Source organism: Mchenga conophoros, linkage group LG14 (genome assembly GCF_057382185.1).
Source record: "Mchenga conophoros isolate Kocher_MC1m ecotype Shallow Benthic linkage group LG14, M_conophoros_male_GT1.1, whole genome shotgun sequence".
In the NCBI taxonomy this organism is placed as follows: domain Eukaryota; kingdom Metazoa; phylum Chordata; class Actinopteri; order Cichliformes; family Cichlidae; genus Mchenga; species Mchenga conophoros.
Window position 1 is genome coordinate 8545121 of NC_140539.1, and position 18920 is coordinate 8564040.

The 18920-nt window shown below is 43.3% G+C and overlaps 1 protein-coding gene across 1 annotated transcript in view; it reads right to left on the reverse strand.

Moving 5' to 3' along the window:
- pxylp1 (2-phosphoxylose phosphatase 1) overlaps positions 1 to 18545 on the reverse strand; it is a 35538-nt gene extending 16993 nt beyond the window's left edge. Inside the window, exons 1-2 of the mRNA XM_085245040.1 lie at positions 18428 to 18545; positions 5294 to 5452 (exon numbers count right to left, since the gene is read on the reverse strand). Of these exons, the coding sequence (XP_085101166.1) occupies positions 5294 to 5375 (82 nt within the window). The 5' untranslated portion in view covers positions 5376 to 5452; positions 18428 to 18545. The remainder of the gene's footprint in view (positions 1 to 5293; positions 5453 to 18427) is intronic.
- Between the last annotated feature and the right edge of the window lie 375 nt (positions 18546 to 18920).

Genomic DNA, 18920 nt, shown 5'->3' on the forward strand with positions numbered 1-18920 from the left:
CTTCCACTCTATTTGTTCTGTTTTCCTTTTCAGGGAAGGGAATGATGATCAGCAGGTTACCATAGCAAAAGGGCAACGCTTTTATATAGTGCAAGAAAAACAGAAGACCACGAACAGAGCCTTGAGCCTCACCATATTTAACCTTAAATAATAAAGATGTAGACTAGCAGTTCTAACATTTCTAAACGAGAGCCAGACCACATACGTTCCAGATGGTTTCCAGCTAAGAGGATACCAAGATTGATGGTGTTGAAAACCACACTAAGACTCATGAACGATGGAGTCATAGTTCACGGTTTTCCGCTTTGGTGAGCTCTGCTCCAGCAACTCTGGAAATGGACTGAAATGACACGATTCTTGTTGCACATTTGGGCTAATAATGGCTGGAAAATAATTATTTGGAGAATAAATATAAAAAGAACAAAAAGATAGACAATGCTTTAATTATAGACGCTGGATGAAGGCGTGGTTTCTTAAGTGGAACTTCAATGGCCACAGAAATTATAGAGTAGAATCAGCTGTTCAGAAATGTTCAGAAAGCCAAGTGGGCCGTTGAGTACAATCCCTTCCACAAGATTTTTTTTTCCATAGCATTTTCACTGCATGTACTGGTAGCTCAAAAGCATATCCAGATTTTGCTCAGACACCATCACTGTCGCTGGTAGTGACTGCAAGGGAAGGAATGTGAGAAATGTGGAGAGAGGAATTTGACATGTGCTTGGAGGTATGCCTATTAAACACTTAAGGACACTCATTGGTAGATTATCATTTCCAAAGTAAAAAAAAAAAAAAAAGTCAAGTGATGCCCATGCCTGTTAAAACACTGAAAAGAAGCTTTCAGTCTTTTTTGATCCGTCCAAACAGCACTTTGTTTGAAGGGTATACTTATGGGACTTTCTTTTATCGTTGTGTAAACCTCACAGACAACCTGCCTTTCTTCTTCTTTTATATCCTCCCATGGCAGTCCTCTCTCACAGAATCTGACACTCTAGAAGTGCTTGACTCTCACAAAGTTCTGCATCACCTTTACTTTCGCTGCTTACATCTCAAAATAGATTACTCTGAGTTCTCTGGAGTGCCCCAGAACACTGTCATCACCGTCCTCTGGGAGTTCCCTGTCAGTCCCTTCCCCTACCTTTGCCTGCCGAGCTCTAAAGCATGTATTGGTTTTTTTAATTTGAGGTAGTCTGGAGCCAGACAGGCTCATTTACTCCGCTATCAATAATCCTCAGTGACTCTGTCTCTCACCGTAATGATCAACAAACAACAATAAAAATAAGGATGGGCTTTTTCTTAAAAGCAGGCTGGGGATAAGAAGGAAGAGCAGCACTGGAGCAGATGAACCGAGCAATAGCAGAAAAGTGGAACAAAAACAGAAGCTGACCATCTATTAAACATGAGGAGAAAATCCCTCATGCTTTCGTACCATGCTTTTTCTGGATAATGGCTCAATTCTTTTTCTATTTGTGATGAATAAATGATGACAGCAGCTTTTCTTCAGCAGTATTACTGATCAAAAAAAGGTTTGTGAGGGCAGTTTTAAACATAAACAGTGGTCTTGGGAGGATTGCTACTTGTGAGCTTAACTACAGGTCTTTTTTTCCAGACTGTGTTTTGCTGCACTCCTCCCAACTACAACGCTGCTGTAATTTGTGCTTTGTCTATCTTTGTCTTGGTGGTTGTCTTTCCTCTGGTCTCCATGGCATGCTTTGTTCTTTCCCGGTAATCTGGCACATCTGCACAAGCACCATAGCACTGTATAGTTTACAAATTCAACCATTCATTTGACTGCTATAAGACTAAGCCATGGATATGCTGGTAAACCAGTTAGCCTGACATACTTTAGACTGCTGATTGATCTTAATAGTTCTAGTTAGCTATCTGAGGAGCTTGTGGATTTAAGTTGCTGACTTGACCTTCAGTGAGACTCCTCCAGTGAGTCCATGTTTGTATTCCTTCATGTTCAGATCTTTGAAGGTAGCAAGAATGTATCAAAAAGCAGAGACCTGATACTCATGTGTGCCAAGTGTTGTCCAGGACGAATGTCGATTTACCTCTGCACTGCTTCTGGCCAGCTGTTCTGCACCAGTAGGGGGGTAACGTTGGGCTGAACATTATTAGATCAATGTAGCTGGGTGTAGGAATTTCCTGCATTGACTGACTGAATTGTGGGTCAAATCTCCAATCCCACACTGAAATACAAGTCCTGATAAGCCACAAGAACTCTCTCTTTGCTAAGAAACCAGAGAATTTAATACTGTTAATGAAAAGGACGATATCAAGTAATGAGGATGCCATGAATGTGAAATTCTGGGCTGATCCCAATATTAAATGTACACTGTGTAAAATCTTAGTTACACTTGGTGCATAAAGTATCATACGATGTGAGAATGTGGTCAAACTGTTTATCAGAAGATACGTGTGATTTTAGGACACTCAAGCCTAATATTAGCTGGCGTCATGTTAGCCTATAAGCAGTTGTTATTGTTGTTTAGCTGGCTTGTTGTCAGGCGTCCGGAGACAGGAGGGCCACATGTCTAATCTGCTGACCGTATGTAATTATGACAAAATAAGCAAGCATGTTGATGCATGTTTTCATGTGTTAAGAGTTCTGAGTTCAGTTCAAGACATGAAGCTTGAGGTGGAGAGGATGAATTGGACATGAGGAAGGAGAGAAAGCAGTGGAGGCGGCAGATGATGAGGACATGGAGAAAGACATGATGAGAAAATTATACATGCACAAATATTAAACCTTTGAATTAATTAAAAGGCGTATTATGCATGTGCCCGGTCTCTAACTACATAAATAAAACCAGATTAGGGGGAACTTTGATATCCAACTGAGTTACTGTATTCCAGATGGTCGAGCAACATGGTGGTTTCCACACACTGGTGACCGCTCCTATATATTTTCAATAGAATAATTCTAAGTTAATAAGAATGCATCAGTTTGTTGGAAGACACATTAATCAATGTATATTTATACTTACAACATTCTTTTTGTCTATCAAAGAACCTCAGCAAATTATTCACTGTACCTTTAAAAAGAAAAAAAAAAGTGTCTTTTTGCTTGTTTATTTTTGTTTTCTACTGTTTTTTGTGGGAAAACAAAATGAAATGACCATTATGACCAAAATGAAATGACCCAAATCAACACCGGCAAGACAAAGGATCATAGACTTCAGGAGGAAGTCACCCCCTACAACACCGGTGAACATCCAAGGGAAAGACATTGAGATAGTGGACTCTTATAAGCACCTGGGTGTTCACCTCAACAATAAACTGGACTGGACTACAAATACAGACGTCCTGTATAAGAAGGGCCAGAGTCGACTCCACCTGCTGAGGAGACTGAGGTCCTTCGGAGTCTGCAGGACTCTGTTAAGGACATTCTATGACACTGTGGTAGCATCTGCCCTTTTCTATGCAGTGGCCTGCTGGGGGAGTGGATGCACGGACAGGGACAGGAGCAGGATTGACAAACTGGTGCGGAGGTCTAGCTCTGTGCTGGGATGTCCCCTGGAGTCTGTGGAGGTGGTTGGTGAGGGGAGGATGTTAGTAAAGCTGACATCCATCATGAACAACCCACATCACCCACTGCATGAGTATGTGAGTGGGCTGAGCAGCTCCTTTAGTCAGAGACTGAAACACCCTCGCTGCAGGAAGGAGCGCTTTCACAGATCATTCATCCCAACAGCAGTTAGACTCTATAACTCCTCAATCACGATGTCATAAGTCACTGGACACTGTGAACATCCACGGTCACCACTTCATGCATAATGGACCTTCCATGACCTTCCAAGCTATATAGTTTATGTCTTCCATATTTCCAACTATATCCATAATCACATACTGTGTATGCTACCATTGTATATAGTGTATTATCTTACTTTTTTTCATTGATTGTACTTAATTGTATTTTTGTATTTCCTTCATATATGTGTACCTAAGCTGGGGTGATGCAAAAATTTCCCCGTTGTGGGATCAATAAAGTCTTATCTTATCTTATTATAAAAATATTCAGCTAAACACTAAATGTCATATCATTTGCTAACACGCAGTCAACAAAGCTGATATTGGCTGATATATTAGTCCATCTCCACTTTATAACATTTTTAAATACACTGAGTTATAGAGGGGTATCTGGCACTTTTACAAACAAGAAAATTGCAGTCTAGGAGACAAGCATGAGACTGATAGCATGGCACTAATATTAACTTACACAGCAGCTTCCTCCAACATGCTCAACCACTTCTTATTATGTGCGAGAAGGGGAGAGAGCCAGAGAAAAACAGTCTGGATTTAAGGTCCCAAAGTGCAATAACTAGATGAGCAAGAGTCACAGCCAGCTTGCTCTTGCATTATTTTCCAAAAGATTAAACTCCAAATTTGTGTCATTCAAGGCAAAATATGAGGAATAATAAAGGAGCAGTAAATGCAGTCATTTCAGCACCCGATCTTACACTTGACTTTTTTTTTTTTTTATACGAGGACAAAATGTTAAAACAGCTGATGAAGGACAGCTCAGGAGATTTTAAAGTCCAAAATACCAGCATAATCCTGTGAGTGTGATTTATGGCAGTCTAATCCTATACGCTCGTCCAGACACAAGCTTGCGGTCGCTATTAACACTTGTGCTGCTTCGGGGGTATTCATGAAGCCAGCGCAAAACAGCTTTGCAATTTGTTCACCACACCCCATCTGCTTCATCAAGCAGCAATATTCCCTTTCTCACCAGCACGACTTGCAAATCACATCCAGAGCGGGGCAAGCTTGTCTCCTTTTACAGAGCGGTGGTTTCCTTGCATTCACTGCGGCCGGCCGGGATATGCTATCTAGACAATACCTGAAGGGGATGCTGAACAATGACTTGATTGAGAAAAGACACAATTGAGTTCACCTAGACATTCCACAGCAGATGTGAGGGCGACAGAGTATCAACAGAGGGCCACTGGTGCTGCTGGTTATTAATAGACAGTCAATGGGGGATTCTGCTTTGTTTAGATACAAATGGGGTCTCCTGAATGGGACAGCAATGACAGGATATGCATGTGTGAAGACAAAACCACAAGCAGAAGAAAAAAATAACAGAAGCAACTTAAGAGGAAATAGCAGAAAAAACACACTAGTTTATACCTCAGTGTTTCTTTAATAGCAACAAGAGTTCAAAATAAAAAATAAAATAAATGGTCCATGATCCCGACCCCTCCAAAAAAAACAAATCACTCACTTCACTCATTACATGAATGATCTTTAAAAATCGGACATCACACTTCAAACACACCGTACTTACAGAACTGGAGGCTCAGGCTGAGGATGGCCAGCGCTGCTCCACCTACCACCACCAGGAGGAGGAAGCGGTTACGAGCCAGCATCTTGTCATTTGATCATGTGATTGGTCTGCTGCGCCCCTGTCCATCAGCCATCCAGACCAAGTCCAATACCCTGCAGTCTGGACACAGAGCCAGGGAATCCATGTCAAACAGTATCTTTACCTTTGCCTGACACCCCTGAAAGTTTCATGCAATAAACTTGTTTCTCCTTGTGCTTCACAACATTTCAAATATTTCAAACATATCAGCAGATAAAGGTTTTCAACCCTTTATGTCATGAAGTTCACTGATATAATACATTTGCCCATATGAAACAAATGCTGATGAATGGACACCTCACGAAAGCACAGCTGAGCCATTCTGGCACAAGCTCCGGACTGTTTCAGGAGAATCAATTTGAGCGTGCATCAGATGTGTTGTCTCTGCTGGAAATACTCCAAGCGGTTCGGGCTAACTGGACAGCGTGTGCAGGCGCTGAAAACACCACGTCCACTCGCTTGATGTGAATTTACACCAGACAACCACATTTGTCTGTCACATAGATGTAGTACTAAGACACTTTTCTGAAATCGTCATCTAATGTGATCATTTTTCAACTCATTGACTGGAGATGTGACAGAATGAAAACACATTTAACTGTCCAGCGTTCTTGATGTCATGATGCATCTAGTGCTAGTTTGTCATTAATAAATCAGACTTTGGTTGCTGCAGCAGAAAAAAAAGACAAAATTTCATCGCACAAATCAGTGGTGCAGATTTACACTTTGCCTGAAACAGAGCAAAAGTGCAAATTGGTTTGCAAATGCAGGGCATCATTGTCACTTAGAAAGTGTATGAATCAGAATCAGAATACTTTATTAATCCCGAAGGAAATATGCTTATGCATATTTGCTCTCTAAATTGCTTAATGAATATTAAGCTAGTGATGAGTTATATTAATGAGCCTCCCAAGCCATCAGTCCTCTGGCTTATTGCTAGTTACCAGCCAGCGAGCTTGTGTACTTTATTATTTCAGCATATTGAAGATTGCTCTTCTTATTCTGGTCACACTTGGCTTCATTATTTGTTTACAGCACAGCTACAGTTCCAGGTGACTTCAAGTCAAATGGATGTTACATGTCACTGGCCAGCAGCAGCCTTTATTCAGTTTGAATTTTGCTGTAAATGAATATGGATCAGTCAGTATGGAGTAATGCTGCTTTAAATTCTTGACGATTTGGTGGACTACCTCTACTGCATGTGGTTAGGAGACTGAAACGGTGTCTGGTAAACATAGCTGATCCTTTGCCCTGGGTTCAATAACTAAAGAGTCCACCATAAAGCCAATGTATTATACTGAAATCTGTGATTATTCATTCTGAATTATACTTAAAAACTGCAACAGGTCATTCAACTAATGAGACTGTTTTAAGGCAAGACTGTAATGTGTAACCACCTAAATTACGGTTTGCAAATTTAAAAATGGTCGACTACCTTTGCAAACAGGATATTCAATTAATATTACTGCAAGGCACTTTTACGCATGGGCATTATGATCAGAGGCTGAGCCCACCTAAAGGTTTCCTGGAATCGACCCTTTTTTAGGTGGTCTTAAAAACAGAAGTATGACTGCATTTTAGGGTTTGGGGGGGGGGTACCGGATGTTTCGGCATACATACACTTATGTTAAGCCCGGGTTGTTTTTTCAGAAGCCCGGGGTCTTTTGGGGTGTGATTTTTTCATAGTTAGATGCCTGGCTGATAACTGTATAAAACAAAAACTACACACAATATTCGAAGCACATAGTGCACACTGTGGGAATTTACGACTGTGCGTAAATCCCCCCTAATATTGGTATGATCCGAGCTCAGACACTGAGCGAGGGGGCGGGGGGAGCTGCTGCCTGCGAGTGTGCTGTTGGAGAAGCGCAGCCAGGCAAACAGAGGAGAACTGAAGATACCAAAGCAAATCATTCATACTGTACAAATAATGTCAATATGACAGTGTATCACAAAAGAAATGGATCACTTAACCCATATTACGTTTCTTGCTCTTCAAGTGAATCAACAAATGGCGAAATGAAAAGCCGAACAACAACAATGCTGTTTCTTTAGAGAGTCTTAGCTTACATGTGTTTATTTCATAGTTTCAGTTGTTTCCCTCCATGGCTAAATAAATCTGTTTCAGTAATGCACTGATATACAAGAATGGGCATAAGGGGCTTCTTTCAAAGAAAAAACTCAGGTAGATGTTATTTTATATATTATGCTTTGTATGTTGTTCAGTATATTTCTATGCAAAACAAGAGGAATTTCAATACACAGCAGTATATTCACAGTTGAAACCAGATATTTACATACACTTTATGGAAAACACAAAAACATTTTTTCACTGTACAACATTAATTTAGAGTAAACTTGTTTTGTTTTATGTAAATAAATATTGAAATCCATCCATCCATCCATCCATCCATCCATCCATCCATTCGCTTCCGCTTATCCTTTTCAGGGTCGCGGGGGGCGCTGGAGCCTATCCCAGCTGTCATAGGGCGAGAGGCGGGGTACACCCTGGACAGGTCGCCAGTCTGTCGCAGGGCCAACACACAGGGACAGACAACCATTCGCACTCACATTCACTCGCACATTCACACAATGGCAATTTGGATTTTCCAATTAACCTATCCCCTCAAGCTGCATGTCTTTGGACGGTGGGAGGAAGCCGGAGTACCCGGAGGGAACCCACGCAAACACGGGGAGAACATGCAAACTCCACACAGAAAGACCCCGGCCTGATGTTGGAATTGAACTCAGGACCTTCTTGCTGTGCGGCAACAGTGCTAACCACCGTGCTGCCCCCCTAAATATTGAAATATCTTTTGAATTACTTAAATGTCAGAATAAAGAGACCGAGCTGTCTATTTTTATCACTTTCATCAAATTTAGGAGTACATATACACTAAGTTTATTGTTAATTAATAAGAAAACTCCAGACGATTCTGTTCTGAGCTGAAGAAGCTTCTGATAGGTTAGTAGAGTCCATGTGAGTAAATTGGTGGCACAGCTGTGGATGCATATAAGGCAAAACACAGAGCCCGTTTCTTTAAAATGGGAAACCAAAACACCAGGAAAAGAATTGTGGAGCTCCATAAGTGTGGCTCAATTTTGAATACAATTTGGTGCCATTTATAATTAAGAAATACAGATAGAAAGTTAACAAATATGTTTTTTATATTTATCAATCTAAAAAAAATAAACATTTAGTCTGATTTGATGTTACAGTTAAAAAAGTGTTTGTGATTTTATCTGAAGAGTATGTAAATATCTGGTTTCAACATATTTGATTATGTTGGTGTTTGGCTTGATTGTCAGCACAAAGAGGGAGAGAGAGGAACAGAGAGGGAAAGGGAGAGAGAATGAGGACAGAGCAGATGGAACAAGAGCAGGTGAGAAACACATGTTAGTCAAATGGTTGTTTACCAAAAGTATCACCGTATCATAGGTACTCGTGTATCTCATACCTAGTGTTTCTTTTTAGGTTTGTTATTTTTTCAAATTCTGTATTTATTAAGTTATGCAGACTTGTTTGCACAACAAGGCTAAATAATTATATAAACTTTTCTAAATAGTGGACTTTGGTACAATTAAAAAATAAGTGTAGTGCAGCTCTATGATGATTTTTAGTGCTACTATCATCTAGTTCTGATTCTGGTTCTGTCTTGATTAAGTCCTAAGTAGTCCTGATTTTGAACTGTTGTAGTCCTGCTTTAATTCCGGATCAGTTCTGGGTCTGGTTGAATTGGGGTTTAGTCCACGTGTCTTGATACAGCCCTGATTCTGTTCTGCCTTGCTGCCTAGTTTAAAACCTAGTTTAAGGTGTCCTGCATATGTGATATATATTTTTCGCTATATGAAGTCATTCTTTTTTTAACAAAACTCAAAAAAATCTTTCAGCCATTTCTAACCCCCCCCCCCCCCCCCATCCCACATGCATACTACCCTTTAGGGCTAAACCCCGGGTGTATCAAATGCCTGCCTCCGCCTCTGATTTAATCCATATGCTTGTGTAACGATGTAAAAGAATGGATATGGTTTTGTTGTTGTTAAATTCCTGTTAAACTTGGGATCACAACCATGGGTTTATTTTGGAACTTTTATTTTGAAAATCCGCAGCGGAAGTCTGCTACTGGTAAACGGGCTACCCCCTAAGCCTATCGTTAGTAGCAATGAAGCTTTCGCTGTGGTAAGTTCCTCTCCGTCCGCTCTCACAGAGCATGAGTTTAAAACATATTTGAAAATCCTCATTGAAGCTAATATGACAGTGCACTAACTGCATGAACTGCCCATACGGTAGTATTTGAGTAGATTTCAGGTTTATGACCGTGTTTTGCAGTTAATAGATTAGACGGTAAGAAAAATGGACACGTGGAGCTAGCAGCTAACAGCTAGAGGAGGCTGTCGTGTCTAATAATTTTGAAACTTCTCTCAATAGTTTGGGCGGAATCCTGTTGCTGAAACCCATGGTTATTCATGTCCCATGTTATTGCAGGTATGTGTACTTTGAAACATGTATATGGTTGAGCTGCAGGCTAATTCTGTTTAAGACATATTGCTTATTAAGTTTCCCCAGTAGATGGCAGCATTGTTCCATTTACTATTGTACGTAAAAGGGAATTTTGGCTTTGGTTTATTTATATTTACATGAATGTGCATTTAAGTGAATTAATTTTTCTTTTGTTATCTAAACCACAACGCAGTAATGTTTCTATTTTATTTTCCGTGATAAGTATTGTTGCCATTTTATTTTTCAATCAATATTTGTTTTTATTTATTTGGGAAAACTAAGAGTTCCACTATACGATCATAAGCCTATAGTTAGTAGCAATGAAGCTTTCGCTGTGTTTGGGCGGAATCCTGTTGCTGAAACCCATGGTTATTCATGTCCCATGTTATTGCAGGGGAATAAATCACGCCTGAGCTCTACCCACTTCGAGTCCAGAGAGTTTTATTCACACAGCGCTGGAAAGAGAAGCTGACCAGGGGTTACATTGGTGCCGTGAGCCGTCAATCGAGTGTTTGGACGGTGGACTCCTCTCAGCAACGTGGGCCAGTTTCAGCGCTGCACGTTTGTGATTCATTGTTGTTCTTTCTGACACATTTTTTTTTTAAAAAGGAGCATATATAGCATTTTTGTTTTATTCTAGTTGTTGTGATGGACATCACAGAGGAGGGATCGAGTACTCCTAATGTTGTTGGTAGGGGTAGGGGGTTGTTATGTTCCCCTTTGCGTTTGCGTTATGACACTCCTGTTAGTGGGCGTGGTTTTGTTAGGGGGGATAGTCAGGGGATCCCAGGGCCCCAGTCCAGTGAAGGGGTTGTTGTCCCTCCCCCTAGCCATGTGTCACACACGTCTCAGAACAACAGTTCACCTTCTCCTAACCCAGATACTATTGCCACGGAGATTGTGAGTCAGATGGGGGATGTGATCCAACTGGTTGGTCAGAGAGTAGCGCAGAGTATCTTAACCCAGCTCAGCCCGTCTGCTAGTACCCCCTTACCTGCACCTACGGCCACACCTTTCCATGCTGTGTCATCTACATCTGCTGTTGATGCTGCGCCGGTGCAATTTGTGTCCCACAGGAAGCTTAAGGACCCACCATGCTTTAGAGGGGATGGTTCTGATCTCATTTCTGTGAGAGAGTGGGAGGATCTGATGAGAGCCTTTATAAAGCTGGGGAGTCTGAGACCCGAAGAACAGGCTGAGGAGATTCTTGTTCATTTGAGAGGCAAGGCTAAGGATGTGGTCCAGGTTGGCATTAGAAACAGTGTCGTAGATGTCACACGTGATCCTGAGGCTATTTTTGGAATCCTGAGGAGACACTTTGACTCTGCTCAGTGCTCACCTCTTCCACTGGCAGACTTCTACACCACTCTCCCAGAGAAAGGCGAAAGTGCATTCGATTACTGGCTTAGGCTGCACCGTGCTGTTGATCTTGCTGTTGAGCGCCTGAAGGAACGAGGACAGGCATTGGGTAGCCCCAGCACTGAGGTCACCCGAATGTTCATCAAAAACTGTCCCTCCCCTGAGCTTGCCATGATCTTTAGATCAAAGACAATTGATAAATGGACAGCCAATGAGGTCCAGGAAATCCTGTGTGAGTCCCACTCTGGAGGAACGTTGAACTCAAGCAGCACGACGGCCGAGAGAGTTGCAGTGAATACGCAGCAGATATCAACAACGTTGCCTGTCCAGCCAACAGAGAAGCACATTCAGCCACAGTCGACAGATTCAGCTGCTTTGGAGCGGCTCATAGGCATGCTTGAGAAGGTTCTTCTGCAAAGATCCTTTCAGCCTGGTTTGACCACACGGCCTAACTCCAGACGTTCCAGGATTGAGGGCCTACATGATAAGCCCTGCTCCGTCTGTCATGATATGTCGCACACAGCTTTCATGCACTGCCGAGATCACAAACTCTGTTTTCTGTGCCACTCACCTGACCACACCAGGCGTGCCTGTCCTGGATCCTTGTCGTCTTCTGCCCCTCGACGGTCGGAAAACTAGTTGATCCACATTTGAGGGAGGAAAGTGTGGATCATCTGAGTGACTCTCCCACTTGCGACAGCGATGACCTGGGATCCATGTATGAATCTCTGTGCTCCACTTCGCCACCTGGTACGACAGTTGTCTTCCAAATGACGCAAAGAATTAAGAAATCTGACAGTTTGTTTTATACGACTGTGGGGACTGTGGGCGGAGTTTCACTGAGAGCCATGATCGACAGTGGCTCTATGTCGTGCTCTATTAGTGAGGCTACTGCTACGCGGCTTTTACAGTCCTGCCCTGATCTGAAGCTCGAACCAGCTAATGACATTGTTGTTGTTGGTGCTGGGGGCCACCAGTTCCAACCTAAAGCAGTTTGTGATTTGGAAGTGACTCTTTATGGTTTCAAGCTGCTCATCCCCACGCTGGTTATTCCAGGCCAAAGTGACGACATGATTATTGGCAGTAACGCTATTAAGTCGTTGATTCATGTAATGAAGAATACGGATGAGTATTGGAGGCTTGTATCTATTTCAGGTGATGTCACCAATGATGACTGTAGACAGTTTTTATCCATGCTTTCCAATGTTGAGCGTTGGCGAGGAGGGGCGGTGCCTGATAAGATTGGCACAGTGAAGTTGAGACAGCGTGTTACGCTGGAACCCCTTCAGGAACACCTTGTGTGGGGTAAATTACCTCCCTCTTCACCTCTATCAGCAGGCTGCACTGTTATTGTTGAGCCTACACAGTCACGGTGTAGACCCAGAGACATCCTGGTTGGCCGCTCCGTCTCATCATTGTGGGGTGACAAATGGGTTCCTCTCAAGGTGATTAACCCCAGCAACAAGCGTGTGATTCTGAGGAAGAACTGTAAAATCGCTGATGTCTACCCCTGTGTCGCAGTTGAAGAGCTGTCTCCCCCTGAAAAGATCATGTCTAACAGCCACTCTTTTGAACAGGGTTCTGTTCCCATAAGGTCTGTTGAACAAAGGAAGGAACTCTTGCACAGACTAGGACTACAAGACTTGGACTTAGACAGTTGTGAGGTGTCTGACAGATGGAAAGATCAGCTTCTGCAGCTTGTGGAAAAGTATGAGTCTATCTTTTCTAAGGATAAAATGGACTGTGGAGAAGCTACCGATTTTGTCCACAAAATACACCTTGTGGATGAGAAGCCTTTTCGTTTGCCTTATCGCAGAGTACCGCCGAGTCAGTATGAGAAGCTAAGAACTGCTCTGAATGAGATGGAAGAAAGGGACATAATCCGGAAGTCGAACAGTGAGTATGCATCGCCGCTGGTCTTGGTGTGGAAGAAGGATGGCAGCCTGCGCATTTGCACTGATTTCAGATGGCTCAATGCAAAGACTGTTAAAGACGCGCACCCGCTGCCACACCAAGCCGACGCCCTGGCTGCTCTCAGTGGAAATGTTCTCTTTTCAACAATGGATTTGACCTCTGGATTTTACAATGTGCCTCTCTACGAGCCTCACAAGAAATACACAGCATTCTCCTCGCCCTTTGGTCTCCATGAGTACAACCGGATGCCTCAGGGTCTGTCGAACAGTCCGGCGACATTCATGAGAATGATGATGTCGATCTTTGGTGACGAGAATTTCAGCAGCTTGCTTTGTTACTTGGACGACTTGATGGTGTTTGCGCCTGACGAGGCAACTGCCCTTCAGCGTCTTGAGATGGTCTTCTCTCGGTTGAGGAGTCACAACCTTAAGCTGGCCCCTAAGAAATGCCATCTTCTTAAGAGGTCAGTTAGATTTCTTGGACATGTCATTTGTGCGGATGGTGTGAGAACTGATCCGGACAAGGTTAACACCATTACCAACATCAGGGAAGAACAGCTTATGGAGAGCGATGGTGTGACTCCCTCCCAGAAGAAGATCCGGTCCTTCTTAGGAATGATCCTCTATTACCAACATTTCATCCCTGATTGTTCTGCGAAGGCCAAGCCCTTGTTCAGGTTGCTTTCGGGACGACAGGCAATTCCCCATGGCAGGAAAGGAAAGAAGCTCAGGAAGCAACCCTCTGCCAAACCATCTCTGACACCAAGTGACTGGACATCAGCATGTCGCACATCATTTCAAACGCTCAAGATGGAACTAGTTAATGTTGTCACCCTGGCTCATCCCAACTTTAGTGAGCCTTTCATCCTGGCGGTTGATGCCTCCTTTGATGGCATCGGGGCAGTACTCTCACAGGTTTCTCCTGGCGAGACAGTGGCTCGACCTGTTGCCTTTGCCAGCAAGACATTGTCACGGTCTCAGATGAACTACCCAGCGCACAGACTAGAGTTCTTGGCGCTTAAATGGGCCGTGTGTGACAAGTTCAGCCACTGGCTGAAAGGAAGGCACTTCACTGCTTGGACAGACAATAACCCCTTGTCCTACATCTTGACAAAGCCACGTTTAGATGCTTGTGAGCAGAGATGGGTGGCGAAGCTCGCGGCATATGATTTTGATCTAAAGTATGTGCCAGGGGTTAGAAATACAGTTGCTGATGCTTTGAGCCGTGAACCATTTGTCGAGTCATGTATTGGTCATCGTTTGCTGAAAGAACCTTATGTTGCCCTGCTAGATGAGGTCAACGGGGTTGTGAGAGGTACTGTGCAGGATGCTTTTCGGCTGACTAACAACTGCCACATTGTTCAAGACACAGAGCCAGACTCACCAGACTCTGTTTCTGAGTGCGACCTTCAGAGCGAGAGGGGTTCGATCGATGCTGATGAGGTGTCAGCTGTGCTGAGTGCGCAGTGTGACCATGGTTTGACCAATGTCAACCCACCTTTATCACAGCTCCCTGAGGTGGACCCGGTCGTTCCTCTTCCCCAAAGCCAGCTCTCGAGCCTTCAGCAACAAGATCAGGCAATAAACAGAGTCCTTTTCTATGTGCGAAGAAAAAGGAAGGCTACGAGGCGAGAAGCAGCTTCAGAACCAGGTGGTGTTGGTGGACTTCTCAGGCAGTGGAAGAAGCTTAAAGTACAGAACGGCATCCTGTACAGGGTGATAAGGCATCACCGCTTGAGTAGAAAGATTTTTCAGTTTGTTGTTCCTGATAGCCTGAAGGTTCAAGTCCTCCTCAGCCTTCATGATAATGCAGGCCATCAGGGCCAGGCACGAACACTTTCCCTCGCCCGTGAGAGGTTTTTCTGGGTCGGGATGGAGAGAGACATAACCAACCATGTTCGACAGTGTGAGAGATGTGTGGTTGGAAAAACACCTGAACCTCATGCCTGTGCACCACTAGAGAACATCCAGACGTCAGAGCCGATGGAGCTAGTGTGCATAGACTTTTGGACTGCTGAGCTCAGCGATAATAAGAAAGTGGATGTCCTGGTCGTAACCGATCATTTCTCCAAGATGGCACATGCCTTCCCCTGCCGAAACCAGTCTGCAAAACATGTCGCACGCAGGTTGTGGGATGATTTCTTTTGTGTTTATGGCTTTCCCAAGAGGATTCATTCGGATCAGGGATCAAACTTTGAGAGCAGACTGTTGAAGGACCTCTTAGAGATGGCAGGTGTGCAGAAATCGCATACTACGCCATATCATCCTATGGGCAATGGGGTCACTGAACGGTTCAACAGGACACTTGGGAATATGCTGAGGACTCTCCCTTCTACAGCCAAGGCTAGGTGGCCTCAGATGTTACGCACTCTCACGTTCTGCTACAATTGCACAGTGCATGAGACGACTGGTTTGGCCCCCTTTTATGTCATGTTTGGGCGAGTCCCACGCCTCCCTGTTGACATGATGTTCCAACATGTGCTGCAAAATGATGATGTGATCAGCCACCATGAGTTTGTCTCACAGTTGCGGAAAGACCTGTTTGATGCCTCACAGATTGCCCAGAACCACGCTTTTCACGAGCAAGCGCGCCATGCCAGACTCTACAACCGCAAAGTCAAAGGCTCACCTCTGGCTGTAGGTGATAGAGTGTTGTTGGCCAATCGTGGTGAAAGGGGAAAAAGAAAGTTAGCCGACAAGTGGGATCCCACGCCTTATGATGTTGTGTCAGTTAGGTCTGGGATCAATGTGTACAGGATAAGAGAGAGCCACACAGGCAAGGAAAGAGTTGTACACAGGAACCTCCTTCTCCCTGTTAACTTCCTGGGCTTAGGTGTGGAAGGGAGTCTGGCCTCCCGTGCTGACTTGGACGGAGGGAACCCGAACAGTGGAGATGACCAAGGGTCTGTGAGGTCAACACAGATGGATCATCATGACAGGACACTGGACTGGCTGCTGAAAACGCCAGAGATACAGGGTCTCGCTAATGAGCCGGTGGAAGTTGAAGGTTCCCTCGACGTGGGACACCATTCTCTCTGCGTTGTGGACCCCAGCAGTGGCTCTATCGCAGCGGAGGACCCACCCCCTGAAGTTAATGCTGAAGTGTTTGAAAACTCCATTAGTGAATTCCCCTTGCCTGCTCCCGTGATCAGTGATGCTGCTCTCCGTCAAGGCTCTGAACCTGATGCCGTGGCTCCTGTGGTTCCCATGGCTGATGTTGACTTAGATCTTGCTATTTGCACACAGCCTCAGACTATTCAGGCGGGCATGGATGGGCTAGCTATCACTAGGTATGGGAGAAGTGTTAGGCCTCCCAAGAGACTGATTTGTGAGATGGCAGCGCAGAAAGTTGAGGAAACTTCTTCTGTTTCAGGGTCAGTTTTTGCATTTCTGACTGGTATGTTTTAGCTCTAAGGGAATTGACTTGGTTTCATGTATCTTTCGACTTATTTTTTTGTGTGGTCCAGGATGTGATTTGGAGTATTATTTCGGGTGCTCTTATATGTGATGTTAAGGAGGTGTAGATGGCATCTTCTCTAGTCTGTTGAAGGTATTGGGCTTGGTACCACTCAATGTCTCGACACTTTTATATAAAAGGATTCTGTATCGACAATGATTAATATTAGTGTATCGATTTTACCCCGAAGCACCTGCTGTTCATAGTTCTTTTGTTTCTGGCCCTTGATACTCCCTTGAACTGGTTTGGAGTTTAACAGAATTTAAGGGGGGTGTATGTAACGATGTAAAAGAATGGATATGGTTTTGTTGTTGTTAAATTCCTGTTAAACTTGGGATCACAACCATGGGTTTATTTTGGAACTTTTATTTTGAAAATCCGCAGCGGAAGTCTGCTACTGGTAAACGGGCTACCCCCTAAGCCTATCGTTAGTAGCAATGAAGCTTTCGCTGTGGTAAGTTCCTCTCCGTCCGCTCTCACAGAGCATGAGTTTAAAACATATTTGAAAATCCTCATTGAAGCTAATATGACAGTGCACTAACTGCATGAACTGCCCATACGGTAGTATTTGAGTAGATTTCAGGTTTATGACCGTGTTTTGCAGTTAATAGATTAGACGGTAAGAAAAATGGACACGTGGAGCTAGCAGCTAACAGCTAGAGGAGGCTGTCGTGTCTAATAATTTTGAAACTTCTCTCAATAGTTTGGGCGGAATCCTGTTGCTGAAACCCATGGTTATTCATGTCCCATGTTATTGCAGGTATGTGTACTTTGAAACATGTATATGGTTGAGCTGCAGGCTAATTCTGTTTAAGACATATTGCTTATTAAGTTTCCCCAGTAGATGGCAGCATTGTTCCATTTACTATTGTACGTAAAAGGGAATTTTGGCTTTGGTTTATTTATATTTACATGAATGTGCATTTAAGTGAATTAATTTTTCTTTTGTTATCTAAACCACAACGCAGTAATGTTTCTATTTTATTTTCCGTGATAAGTATTGTTGCCATTTTATTTTTCAATCAATATTTGTTTTTATTTATTTGGGAAAACTAAGAGTTCCACTATACGATCATAAGCCTATAGTTAGTAGCAATGAAGCTTTCGCTGTGTTTGGGCGGAATCCTGTTGCTGAAACCCATGGTTATTCATGTCCCATGTTATTGCAGGGGAATAAATCACGCCTGAGCTCTACCCACTTCGAGTCCAGAGAGTTTTATTCACACAGCGCTGGAAAGAGAAGCTGACCAGGGGTTACACTTGTTATCTTTTTTTTTTTTTTTTAATGAACAAGGGAGGCCTATTTTAAGTTAACGGGGTGCTACTTTGCACAATGCTTTCACGTGGAACTCAACGAATCCAAAATAAAGGAGTCAAATAACATTGAGTTATCTAGAGTCACGCTTTAACTAACAGAAAAAAACGGAAGTACTTGAGAGATGCGGGACAGAAGGGTCTGTTAGCGTTAGTTAACTAGTTAGCTAACATTTAGCTAGCTGGCGTTCATTAATCTTTCATGTTGCCTCAGCAGTCCCGCTGACTGACAGCTTTATGGACAATACAGTACTGTTGCCAGTGTTATCAGGGTTACTGTGACTCGACTTCCTTTCACTTTATTCGTCTATACCTGTTGCTTCAAAGCGCTGGAAAAAGGGCAAGTTATTATGTTAAAGCGTAGCTTTGTGTTACCAAGCATGAATACATTAAGTTGCCACATCAACAATCCGACTCGCTCCAAAAAAAGACGAACAAGGAAACACTAGTTGCACACTTTCGAACAGCTACAATCATCAGCAAATGAATATTTTATTTTTTGTTTTCCTTACCTGTAAGAACTGACGCTGTCAGAGCCACGGACAACAGGGTCAAGCACTTGAATCCAGCGCTTCTGTGTCCGCGATACGACTGACTGTGGATAGTGTGAAGAGACCGGCGTCGAGTCAGAGATGATGTACAGCACGACTTCCTGTCGCAATTTTCAAAATAAAAATGACCATGGCAAATATCCTGCCACATTTCGCACATGAACGAGGGCATCAATTGTGTGCCTTATTTTTAGATATGCAGTTTTTTTCTAATTCGCGAATTTAAGCAGGATAATAACTACCGTGAATATAAATTATGAAAGAGTGAAGTACGACAAAACAAAAATAGTTCTCTTTTGGGTTTCCGGCTTTAATTGAGCACTCTTTCTCTAACTTAACAAATGTGTAAAGTCAGTCAAAAGCGTAGCGCGACGGCTCCATCTACTGGACTCTTTCTTTCATTCTTTCTCCCTGTCCTATCCCCCAGTCATGTCTGTCCCGTTTGTAGGAACTG